The 12,218-nt window shown below is 33.5% G+C and overlaps 1 protein-coding gene across 7 annotated transcripts in view; it reads left to right on the top strand.

The window, feature by feature from the left end:
- The first annotated feature begins 879 nt into the window (after positions 1 to 879).
- Positions 880 to 12,218, top strand: part of LOC143255743 (uncharacterized) — a 51,219-nt gene continuing 39,880 nt past the window's right edge. For 3 of the 7 annotated variants that reach the window (XM_076511902.1, XM_076511912.1, XM_076511900.1), the window contains exon 1: positions 900 to 1,111. Coding sequence is in view for 3 of the 7 variants with exons in the window: in XM_076511900.1 (XP_076368015.1) it covers positions 1,096 to 1,111 (16 nt within the window). In the remaining 4 variants the exon portion in view is untranslated. Of the gene's footprint in view, positions 1,112 to 7,869; positions 8,330 to 12,218 lie in introns of those variants that run through there. The other 4 variants (XM_076511906.1, XM_076511905.1, XM_076511901.1 and 1 more) reach the window with 3 other exon arrangements.

Genomic DNA, 12,218 nt, shown 5'->3' with positions numbered 1-12,218 from the left:
TATGGTCACAGCATATCTCAAGTTTCTGTATAAGCACATACATTTTAAAGTTATTGGCTGTTCAGATATACGTCACAGCGATCCTTCTTTGCAAGTGATATTCGATTCGTTATTGGCAGTATATCAATTTTGACAGAATACAGATAAAAGGTTGTGCGTGTAAGTCAATTTAAATAGCATGAAGTCTTTTATAAATTTTCTATACAAAAAACTCAGATGCTTTCGACTTTCAAAAGTACTGAATCTTTTGCTGGTTTTTTTGTTTTTATATAATCACTTCATACCCGTCGTGGGCAGAGCACGGATAGCCAGTTGTGTAACTCTGTGCTTAACTGGAAGCAAAGAAATTATAAAGAAACAAAGTGTTATCATAAAAAATGAAGTACATGAGAGAGAGTTCGTATGAATAGTAAGAATAATAGCCAATAAGAATCTAAAAGCATATTTTAATTTTTCTTTAAAAATCTCAAAGTTCGTAATTATAAGATTAGCTAATCTCGATAAAGGACACGTTATTGCCTGTTAATGGATACCGTCTAGAATAATAGATTACCATCAATGTGTTAACTGTTACGTGCAATAAGACATAATAATAATAATTAGAAATAAATTATAATTTATTGACATAATATTCATTGTTTTTATAATAATTTTATTTTAATTATATTGTTTTAAATAAGTTACTGCATTCTGAGGGCACGAATTGAAAATATTATTATGAATTTTATCCCATAAAAATAACTTGGTTTTGCATTTGTCCATTTACATTAAAGTTTAATATTTGCTAATCTGTTTTCATATCGTAATTCAAAAATAATTTGAAATGGTCCCTATTTCTTAGTTTAATGAAAGCGACCTCTTTTGGTAAAACGCCCCTCACTCGAGCATGTGGTCTCCTTTCTGCTTGTCATTGATAGCGTGGATTTAGTTGAAAAGGAAGTGCGTTGCACAAGGTAGAACGTGTACTGCCGACGAGGACGTCATTCTTCAAAGACTCCGTCATTTCATATTTTGACGTTTGTTAGGAAAGAACACTTAACAATAGCAAGCATAGAAAGTATATCCCGAAGTTACTAGAAGAAAACATTTCGCAAAATGAAAGCTAAACGTGGTAAGTTATAAAAACGTTGTGCGTTTGTTGAAGTCGTGTTTTTTGTTTCGAATTAATAAGCCACGTGGTCCAAGCTTTTTGGATTCTGTACTCTCGTCTACGTGGACTGTGTGGCTTCCATATGCTTGTTTATACTTTTTGTTAAGCTGTTTTGCTTCTTTGCCAGTTTTTTTTCACTTTAAACAAAAGGATTTAATGAAATGGTTTGAAGAGTGCTAGTTCTGTAGTACTATTACTAACGCTGGAAAATATGACGTTTTGATCAGTACGGACTTCATTTGGCTAAATTATCCTATTGTGTGTTATTCCTACTAATAATAATAAAGTGACTTGTGTGAATTGAAACAAGCTTCGGAAATAAGTATGATTAATCTAATGAAAATTAAACTTGTATTGTATTTGTTGTTTGCGAGGTCATTATTTTTTTACATGTTCATGTTTTCTGTTTTTTTAACTGAAGATATATGAATGTTTTGCGCACCGTAAGTTATGGCAACGAATACAACTTTTGTTTTCGTGGTTAGAAAGCTTAACTGTGTTTTCTGAAAAGGTTAATGAAAAATAAATGTTCGACCCGCAGAAAGATTTTTTTTTACCATAAATTGTCATAAATAGATGTTTTAAGATACTTAAGTAGTCTTGCTGCATTTAAAAGGTACCTTCAACATGTACTTTTAGTTAGTCTGGCGAGTTTTGTTTGTTTTTTAACGAGCAAGATATGCAAAACAAAATCGGAAGTTCACGTAGGTGAAATTACAAGGAATGTAATGTTGCCGCATGATGCAGTAACAAGACCGCGTTGTCCCGAATCGATCCTGCCGCATAATCGCAGTGCGCGAAAAGTATTGCATTGAGCAAATGGCCCACTCTACTTCTCTTTTCAATTTCAAATTTACCTTAAAATCTTGATCGTTTCATTCAGTGCTCACTCTAATGAAATTACGGGTGAATGAAGTGAAATGATCGTACCTTGCATGTCCGATATACGAATGGCGTGAAATAACACGAAATATAATTGAAAATAATTTTGAGTTGTGATAGAACGGTTACTTTTAATTGTTCGAATGTGCCTTTTTGTACTTTCTTTTAGAACACTTGTGGTATGTAATACGTTTACTCGAAGGACGCTTAATGACATATTTACAGAAAATAGCTTTATTTTAGAAATTGATGTTAATGTAATCTAATTAATGCCAAGTTATACTAGATTGTTAGACAAAAGAAACAGTAATATTAAACGTATTGATGATATTCAATAGTCATTTTTATCTAATAGGAAATGTAGCATATAGCTTTATATTTTACAACTTTTTATCGGTGTCACGTTAGTAGTTGGGAATTTAAACATGCGTCGGACAAATAGAATGATAAATTTTGGAGAAGAAAAATGTTTATAAATAATCCTGCGTTAGATGTATACAGGAAAAAACGGCAAGTTTCATTATCATAAGTAAAGGATGCTTGGAACCACTAGACCAAGTCCACTTATTTCTTGCTGAAATTTAATTTGAAGGTTTCTCTCTGTTAAAGCTCGACCTACCACAGTAAATGTCAACTACCAAGACTTCCGCGAGCCCGAGTGAGAGATAGAAATGCGTAGTCACGTGCGTCAGTCACATGCCACGAGAAATGGCAGTGACGCGTAGGTATATAATGTAACACACGGAAAACGTCATCTTGGGAGCTATCACAGGAATTACTGGCCATTAAAGCAGATTACTCTGCCATCAACCTCAACTGTGTAATTTCAAGTGTTTAATTTTTAGTCACTTCATACGTCAACTACTCCAGTTTTAAATATATTTTAGAAGGTTATTTTAGAGTTAACTCGAAAGTTTCGACTCTACACTTACATATTAGGCTTTATAAGTAGCCTAGACTGAGAATGGAGTAAAAAAAAAAAAAAGAGATTGTATGACATGTTTCAAGACTAATGCTGGATTTAGGCCTAAATATTTAATAAAATAGTTTAAAAGTTTCTTCCGTTGTAGTTCATGGGTTCATGTTAAAAATAACAAAAGTCAACGGTCATACAAAATGTGGCAAGTTTCGGCGTGTCTTCGTACTACATACTATAGATTTACGTAAAAATCCTTTATACGAACATGGCATTTTGCCAAAAAGTTATGAATAAATCAATTAAGTGAGTGAACGACATTTTTCGTTTTAACCTAGTACATATCAAAATAGTTAGATTTGAGCTTTATTTTTGTTGTCAGTTTTTTATAGGTATGGGCAGCCACTGAATTTGTTGTAGATTGTAATGTAGTGTTGCAGGCTGAGAAATTTCTTCTCAAGATACTTTAGTAAGCGTTGCACAGTTAATGCAACCCTGTTTTTTCGTCATAGTTTCATAGGAATATTTTTCTTTATTTTGCTTATAATGTGAACACGTGTTTTGATTTTAAATATTTTCTATGACTCCTATTATTTACATTTCCAAAAGAAACCGAAAAATACAATTTTCTAAGTTATTTTCATTATCCCAAAATCCTAGTTTTTTTCTTTTACACTTATTTTGATCCTGTTTCATGATCCGGAATCACGTTAACGTTGTGCTACCTAACTGTAGTACAGCTACGTTGATGCGATTAAAACCGCGTTCGCGTTACTTCATAACATGCAATAATTGGTTGTAATAGTTGTTTACTATTCTTGTATTTGTTCAGAACACTCCCTCATATTTCAAAACGACTCCTCAGTAAACAACAACGAAAACGGATAATATTCATGCTAGTAGATTTTTAGAACTAAACATAGTAACGATTTTTCTCTGTTGGAAAGTTCAAATGTAATCGATTGTTTGTTGTGCTTGATAGCCGACTTTTCCCTAAACTAGGGTTTAACGGTCGAATTTGTTAATGTTTTATAACACATTACATTGACTTGTTACTATTTGTTACTATTTCGAAGATAGTATAATCATTAATATCACCGAATTAGTGTTACACTGCTGTCGTTGACGTACCTCACATATATAGCTTTTCATAATGAACGTTTAATGTACACACACACACACACATTTACTACCCTTTCGACAAAATGTCAACATAGCAATACGAAAAACGTGAACAATGACAGGAAAATAAATGACGTCCAAGATGTAACTTGTGCTGTCATAAGCCGCGTTTTTATCGAAAGTTAAAATTTATGAAATTGTAGATGTCAAATATATTTAATTCAAACCGTAAAAAACGCAATATGTGATATTAAAAGCTTGCCGTGTATATCATAATGTTAACAACGAGTACAATATGTTACTTCAAACACTGTTGGTTATATCGAAGATGTTAGTATTAGAACGTATACACGGTATTTTAGTGTTACTAATCGATGTTTGTCATTTAAATAGATTAGAAAAAACGGATGAATCCGTAAGATAACGTGATTGAATATGCCTTCCATTTTTATAAATCGTAACTGTAGCAGTCGGGGGACTCTCGTAGGAGATTTATATATCTGTAACGCATGGTCTCATAACTTTCTTTCCACGTTCGTTCAAATGTTGAAGTAGTATTATGCAGTAAAGGATATGGTAGCGAATACTTTGATGCCTAAACAGAGATGTGTTTGTTTTTTAATATCATTTTGACGTATTAAAGTTTGTTTGTTTGTTTTTTGGAATTTCGCACAAAGCTACTCGAGGGCTATCTGTGCTAGCCGTCCCTAATTTAGCAGTGTAAGACTAGAGGGAAGGCAGCTAGTCATCACCACCCACCGCCAACTCTTGGGCTACTCTTTTACCAACGAATAGTGGGATTGACCGTCACATTATAACAATGATAGACAAAAGCTATGTTGTAAATGCTGGTAAAAATTACTTTTTAAACGTTTGTTATTGAGAGGTTTATTCCAAACAACCAGTAATTTGTTCGTTTTTCAAACATGTGTAAAAATAAATGTATGTTCCAACTTAGTTTATACCATACGAAATTAACTTAATAATCCCTGAAAAGATAACTTATGAAACTACAGGTTGAAACGCCCAGAAAACCTGGAATCAGGTAACTCTTTGAAAAATATCCGGTAATCTGTGTGCCTTTTCAGGTAATAAAACAAAAATTAAATGGATCACAAATATTAATGTTCTCTTAGTGTTCTTTATAGTATACAAACATTCTTAAATTTAAGCTCTACAGCTCTGTTTCAGTTTGTTAGCATGGTTCGCTTTCTTTATGCCCACAGAGGTCGACACAGATACTCAAAAATCCGAATACATGTAGAGCTGATACAATGTATCAGTATGTTTGATATTGTAGAAAAATTACTGAAGTGCTATAATCAGTTGGTGGTGAAGCGTAATGTAAAAAAAAAAAAAAAAAAAAAAAGATATTTCCTTTTCAGTTGTGACAAAAACAAATCCAACTGATCCAGGAATCTGTTCAGAATAACGAGTATATTGTATAAGACCAGCAAATTCGACGTTTATTGTCAAAGCTAAGTAATGCGTATTTCACTCCCTTCAGTGTTTAAAGTTTGGCAAGTGAAATATTTTGTGGTGATATTTTTATAGATACGAGCCATCACGAAGAACTCGCGTACCGTGGACTTCGGAATTTACATTGGAAAAATTGTATGTATTAAAAATGTCTTGCCACCTTCATGTAAACAATCTTAAAGACGGCAATTGACAACTGCAGTGATTTTAATGACGAATGTTAGTATTATATTTGTTTTCGTCTCTTTAAGGGGTGAAGAACGTGAGAGATGGCAGAGCATGACTGTTAGTAACTGCAAGGGTATTACATCATAATATAATTGATAGTAATTTGTTTACCGGCCCATAGCGTATTTCCAGTAGGAACTATGAATAACAGCGCTTCAACTATAGTTTAGCCCAGAACTAGGGAAAGAAAAAGGCAAACAACGTCCATAAAGACCACAAATGCAAAACTGAGAAGTTTTCAGTATTTCGTCATAGACACAATGAATCTCTATACCAAATTTGGTGAAGATCCATCCAATCCCAGTGAAACACTTATATGGACATACAACAGGCAGTATTGTTATATTATAAAATATTTCTTATCTTTCAGATTAATTGTGATAAAACAACCTGATAATTTTCGCGCGTCGTACAACAGGAATTTTGCCTAAAGTTTGGAATATTCATTAGCCACAAGCTTGGAACACAATATTAACTGTTTTAGTAGATTCCTACGTAAGCGGCTTCTCTTGCGTAATGTTTTCAAATTTGTTGTTTTTTTTAACACTGCAACATACTCAAAGGTAAGAGTTGGTTTTGGTGGTATAAAATAAATGGATTAACGATTAGAAATCTGGTTGAAAGAACGACTCTATCAGTTGTCCCTGTCTGGTGACTTTTGAACCACATTCACATGTTTGCTTTCGCCAACAGAACTATCGCCTGGGGTTGTTTTGGCGCCAAAATGACCTATATAATTGCTTCCGAAATACCACGTGACGCCTCGTCTTTCGCAGGTTTTGAACAAACAAACCACTACACTTAAATACTTTCAGATTATTTCTTAAAAAAAAAAGGGGAGAAAATTTTGTGCGAAGTTCTTAAATGTTTTAATGCTTTTTCTTTCTTTTTTTAAATTGAATTTGTATTGTCGCTCTGTGGTGCAAACGTTAAGATTCATCCAGTTATCTTCTATACTTTGATGTATTGTTGTTTTAACATAAAGCTACACAATGGGCTATCTGCGCTTTATCCACCTCTGTCAAACTCTAGATTTTAACATTGTAAATCCATACACGTAGAACTGGCCGGTCAGGGAACTGTAGAAATTTAATATTGTGGCTAACATTTCATCAGTCGAATACGCAGTTAAATCATGATTGGCCTTTCTTACATGAACCAATCTTGTTTGTTTGTTTGTTTGTTTTTGGGAATTTCGCACAAAGCTACTCGAGGGCTATCTGTGCTAGCCGTCCCTAATTTAGCAGTGTAAGACTAGAGGGAAGGCAGCTAGTCATCACCACCCACCGCCAACTCTTGGGCTACTCTTTTACCAACGAATAGTGGGATTGACCGTCACATTATACACCCCCACGGCTGGGAGGGCGAGCATGTTCAGCACGACGCGGGCGCGAACCCGCGACCCTCGGATTACCAGTCGCACGCCTTACGCGCTAGGCCATGCCGGGCCGAACCAATCTTACCAAAATAATCAGTTTTATCAGAGCTGGAAAGGGGTGACCACGAATAAAAGAATAATCAAAATTGAATGTCTTTTTAAACAACTTTTGCAACTGTCACTATAACAGCAATTCCAGTCGTTTTATATAAAGATGTATTTTTTATTAACGTGTTCTTAAAGGTTGCGTGATCATTTAACAAAACTCACTGTCATTAAATTACTATAAATATTAGATTTAACATTTTTTGTAGTATTTACCCATATCTTGTATTGTTAAAACTTTAGTTAATAGTTTTGAACTGTATTTGGCTCATTTTTGAAGTACAGTTCTGAATTTCCATTTCCTACATATTTTGCTGTGAAGGCTGCCTCCCCCCCAAGTTCTTAATACAACCCTGTATTTTATGATTAACATGTGATGTTATGTAACCAAAAAAAGTAATGAAGTAGCATGTCACATTATTCTTTTTGTCATGCGTACTTTGTGCTTTCAGGATAAGATAATTTGAACGGAATACTCTAGTAGTAGTAGTAATAAAAAAGGGCTATAACGTATTTAAGATATCTATCGCAACTGGAATTGTTGGCATACATCCAAAAGTAGAAGCGTTACTGAGAGATATTCGATATACGTCGTAGTTTGTCTGGCTTTGTACTTTGGTAATCTCTAGAGGACTAAGTCGCTTAAGTTAAAATTGATTGTTGTCTTAACAGTTGAAATAGGATTAATGAATTTTGTACCAGGACGCTTTAAAAAGCGGAGAAAACTTTTATTCTAAAATTTTTAAAAAGTTAAACATTCAGTTTTCAAATCAAATGTAACAACAGAATCCTATCAATGACCAAGTGAAATCTATGGCTTAGGATAATATTAATAAATATTGTCATTCATATTAAGTTAATTTTATCGTTGTTTTCAATGTGTACGTAAAACGAATCGAACGTTTGCAAAACGAATAAAACATCTGAAAAAAAATGCTAGGACTACTTCTTTGAGAAACTTGACGTATGTGTAGTTCATATGATCTTTCAGTGAAAACCTTGTATAAACTAACGCAGGTGGGTCCAAGAAATAACAGTATGTTTAATGTCTTGAGATAAATGGTGAAAAGTAAGTGCTTTCTTGATCATTTTGTTACTTAACCTGCAAGACAAGTCACTTAATGTTTGTTACGTAATCGTGTTATGTTAGTAAAAGAAATAAAACAACTTGTTATTTCTTGAAGTTATGTAAGAGACTAAGTGATTTAAGGTACTGTTTGATTGGTAAAAATAAATGAAAGTGTCTGTAAACACAAAGATATTTCAAGTTGTTTGATTCCACCAAAACGATCAACTTAGTTCCTGTTTGAACTTCGATTTTATTCCTCATTTAATCATTTATTTTGTGGGTTTAGAATCCGATATTTCAAAAGGACGTAGTTCAAAAATTTGAATGTAAAAAGCAACTACATACGTAGGCCTAATATTCATTCAGATTGTTATATTACACGTATGTGTGTAGGGTTACATTAGGGACATAAGCGTGGAAAATTGAGGTACTTGTAATCATTTTGTATCACTGTTACTCGTAAATAAAACTTTCTAATTTAGGAAAAAAATCTCGTAGTAATAATAGTAATATCATTATTATTATTCGTGGAATACTACATATCATCATTGTAAAATTTCGAAATATTGACATATCCCCATTTTGTGCTACGAGTGTAGAATGATAAAAAGTGTATCCATTTTTGTTTTGTTTTTTCAACACACGACTACTAGAAAATTTATCAGAATTTTCGAACATATTTCCTCAACTTCGGTGAATGAGATGAGCTTAGTCGGTAAGGCTTGTTAGAATCGGTTACCAATAACTCGCACTAATATCTCGTATATAGTTATGCAGGTTCAAAGGACCTTTAGATAAACAAACAAGTGTATTTGTCGTTTTAAAAAAAAAAAAAAAAACGAATAATATTGTTTAAACACGAAACTCATCAAAGTTGATTTATTTCCCTTTATAAGTTTGTGTTCTCATAAAATTTTCGCTACTTTGTAAAAACGTTGGTAAACATAATTACCAAAATAAATTTGATACGTAGCTCAGTGTATCCTGTGTTGTTGAATTGGAAGTTAACAGCGAGTTTGAAATTTAATTTAATGGCCATTCTTAATGAAGCTGGAGTTTGTTTTAAGAAATGTACAAGAAAGAATACCTTCAAGGCATATGAAGGTTATATTTACAACAGTTATAAATACAATGAGGTTCAAAGTGTAATAGTTATTGTTTATCTATTATTTGCTGGTAATTCCTACTTAATCCTGTACTGAAGCTTTTTAAAGAAACACCAGATTTGTGTAAAGAAAGCTAACTTCGAGGGGTAATGATAGCATCGTTTACACTGGACCTTAGTGTTTAATTATTATCAGTTAATATTACTTAAAGTGGAAACTTGCCAACTTTGACTTTGGTTGACACCAAAGTTTTTTATCTTTTGAGCTATGTAATAAGAATGAAGAATAATAAATAATAATAAATTAAAACTTTCTGATATTTAGACATTTCCAGAACTTCTGACTCGGTCATTACATACTTGTAAAAGTAAACATATTATAATACTTTAAGGTTCTGATGACCCATTAAGGGGATATTTAAAATATCACTACTATAAACAATACGAGCCATCCTAACGTAAGCAGTGTTATCGCCTGCCACATATTGATTTCTTAGAACCAATAAATTATTAATGAACATAATCTTAAAATAGGATTATGGTAGATTAAAATGAATTAAATGGAGTATTTTATTTAACGTATATCCAAAAAGCAGATTGATTTTGTTTTTATTCTAACGATATATTATTGCTTTGCGGGTAATTTCATCTTCGGTACCAAAGCTTCAACACGTCACTTCAGTTTTTAATATATAATACGTACTTGTGAGCGTAGGTAACATAACTTGCCTCACAGGGAGTGTTTGATTACGCAGACAACTTCTTGATATAAACTTTAGCATTCCTAACCAGCATAATCTTTCAAGTTAATGGCACGATAAATGATGTTACATTTTGTTAGTCATTCAGATCGTTTGGCTAAAGTGAGGATACCATGTTAATATTAATATATTCGCTTCTTAGTCTTCTCGACTGTTTCTACTACTAGAGGGAACAATTGAATGACGTTTCTTATTGCTCATATATTACTACCTTCTACATTAACAAAAGTGTTTCAGATATAAAAACTTCCCCATTATCTATTGAAAATTTCCTCTCTTAATGGGATTACAATTAAAAATCTTTTATATTGACATTTTTCCTAATTCGGTCTTGAGATAAAAAAAAAAAAGGTTAAATGTTATGTGAAAGCTTAGTTTTGCAGCGACATATTTGCTGAACTGAGGGGGTACTGCATGATGTAGAGGGCAGTATATGATCATTTTACAACTTTTACATGTGAAAAATATTAACATTGTAGATTTTGTACAACGAACACATTTGTTTTCCATTTTAGTTAACCATGTGTAATGGGGAAAGATTTAGATATTTTTATAACAAAAGATGCACATTTTGAAATATTATCATTCCGAAATACCTTTCATTGGACTAGAGAAATATGATACAATTTATGTTGACCAATGAGATGATACTGACTAACCTATTGGGGTTGTGAATTATAAGACGATGGCGAAACTCGATCAGTATTTGTGTGGCTCTTAGAAATGAAATTGTGCTTGGGTTAAATATGCTAATTTTTTTTTCCAAGTAAACAATTGATAGTAATACCCGTTGATACCATTGCTTAATGCAACAGCCAGTTCTTTATTAAATCCTAGATATTGTATTAATTTGAGCTAAGGAAATTCTTGCATTTAATTTTAAAAAAAATACTTTTTTTAATCGATAAGTGTTAATTAGGTATTTATATAAAATTATTCGAAGTCTATCACATTAACGAGTGTCATAAAACTCATTTGGGCCCGGCATGGCCAGGTGGATTAAGGCTTTCGACTCGTAATCTGAGGGTCGTGGGTTCGAATCCCCGTCGCACCAAACATACTCGCCCTTTCAGCCGTGAGGGTATTATAATGTGACAGTCAATCCCACTATTCATTGGTAAAAGAGTAGCCCAATAGCTGGCGATGGGAGGTGATGACTAGCTGCCTTCCCTCTACTCTTACACTGCTAAATTGGAGACGACTAGCGCAAATAACCCGCGTTTAGATTTGCGCGAAATCCAAAAATAAAAGAAACACTGGACTAACTTCTGGTGAGTTTGAAAATCTACATAAAAAGGCAATATTTGCCATGCGTAGTAGTTTGGAACAGTTTATCGCTTTCATATCATGGTTCTTCTTTTTCTTTCCTCCTTTTCCACCCCCATTCTAGGGTCGCGGGTTCGAATTCTCGTCACACCAAACACGCCCGCCCTTTTAGTCGTCGGGGCGTTAGAATGTGACGGTCAATACTACTCTTCGTTTGTAAAAGAGTAGCCCAAGAGTTGGCGGTGGGTGGTGATGACTGCCTGCCCTTCTAGTTTTACACTGCTAAATTAGGGATGGCTGGCGCAGATAGCTATCGTGTAGCTATGCGCGAACTTCAAAAACAAACTCCCATTCTTCTAACCCGTTTTCTTTCCTTGCGGAGTTATACCTTAATAATAATTCAACTCCTTTCAGCTGTAGACCGTTCTCTCGATAACATTCTATTTCTAGTGTGCTGGTTGAGTGTGCAAGGAAGTGGAAACAGATATTTATATCTCATAGCTCTGCATGTCGAAATAATACTACAGTGGTAATACAACTTAAGTATCTCCACTGTAACATTTCTTCTCTCGATCCTCCACCTTAGGGTCGTTGGGTAATTTAACATTTTTGTATATCCCATGATCGAATGTGGTATTTCTCGCATGTTAAGCGAGTGCTCTTCCATCTGGCGAATGCTTTTGTTTTGTTTTGATGGTGAAATTGAAAGTTATTTGAATAGTTTTTTTTAACAGTCTAAAGATATTTGCACAAAATA

Source organism: Tachypleus tridentatus, chromosome 7, assembly GCF_004210375.1.
Source record: "Tachypleus tridentatus isolate NWPU-2018 chromosome 7, ASM421037v1, whole genome shotgun sequence".
Classification (NCBI taxonomy): domain Eukaryota; kingdom Metazoa; phylum Arthropoda; class Merostomata; order Xiphosura; family Limulidae; genus Tachypleus; species Tachypleus tridentatus.
This window is presented reverse-complemented; position numbering and strand designations above follow the sequence as displayed.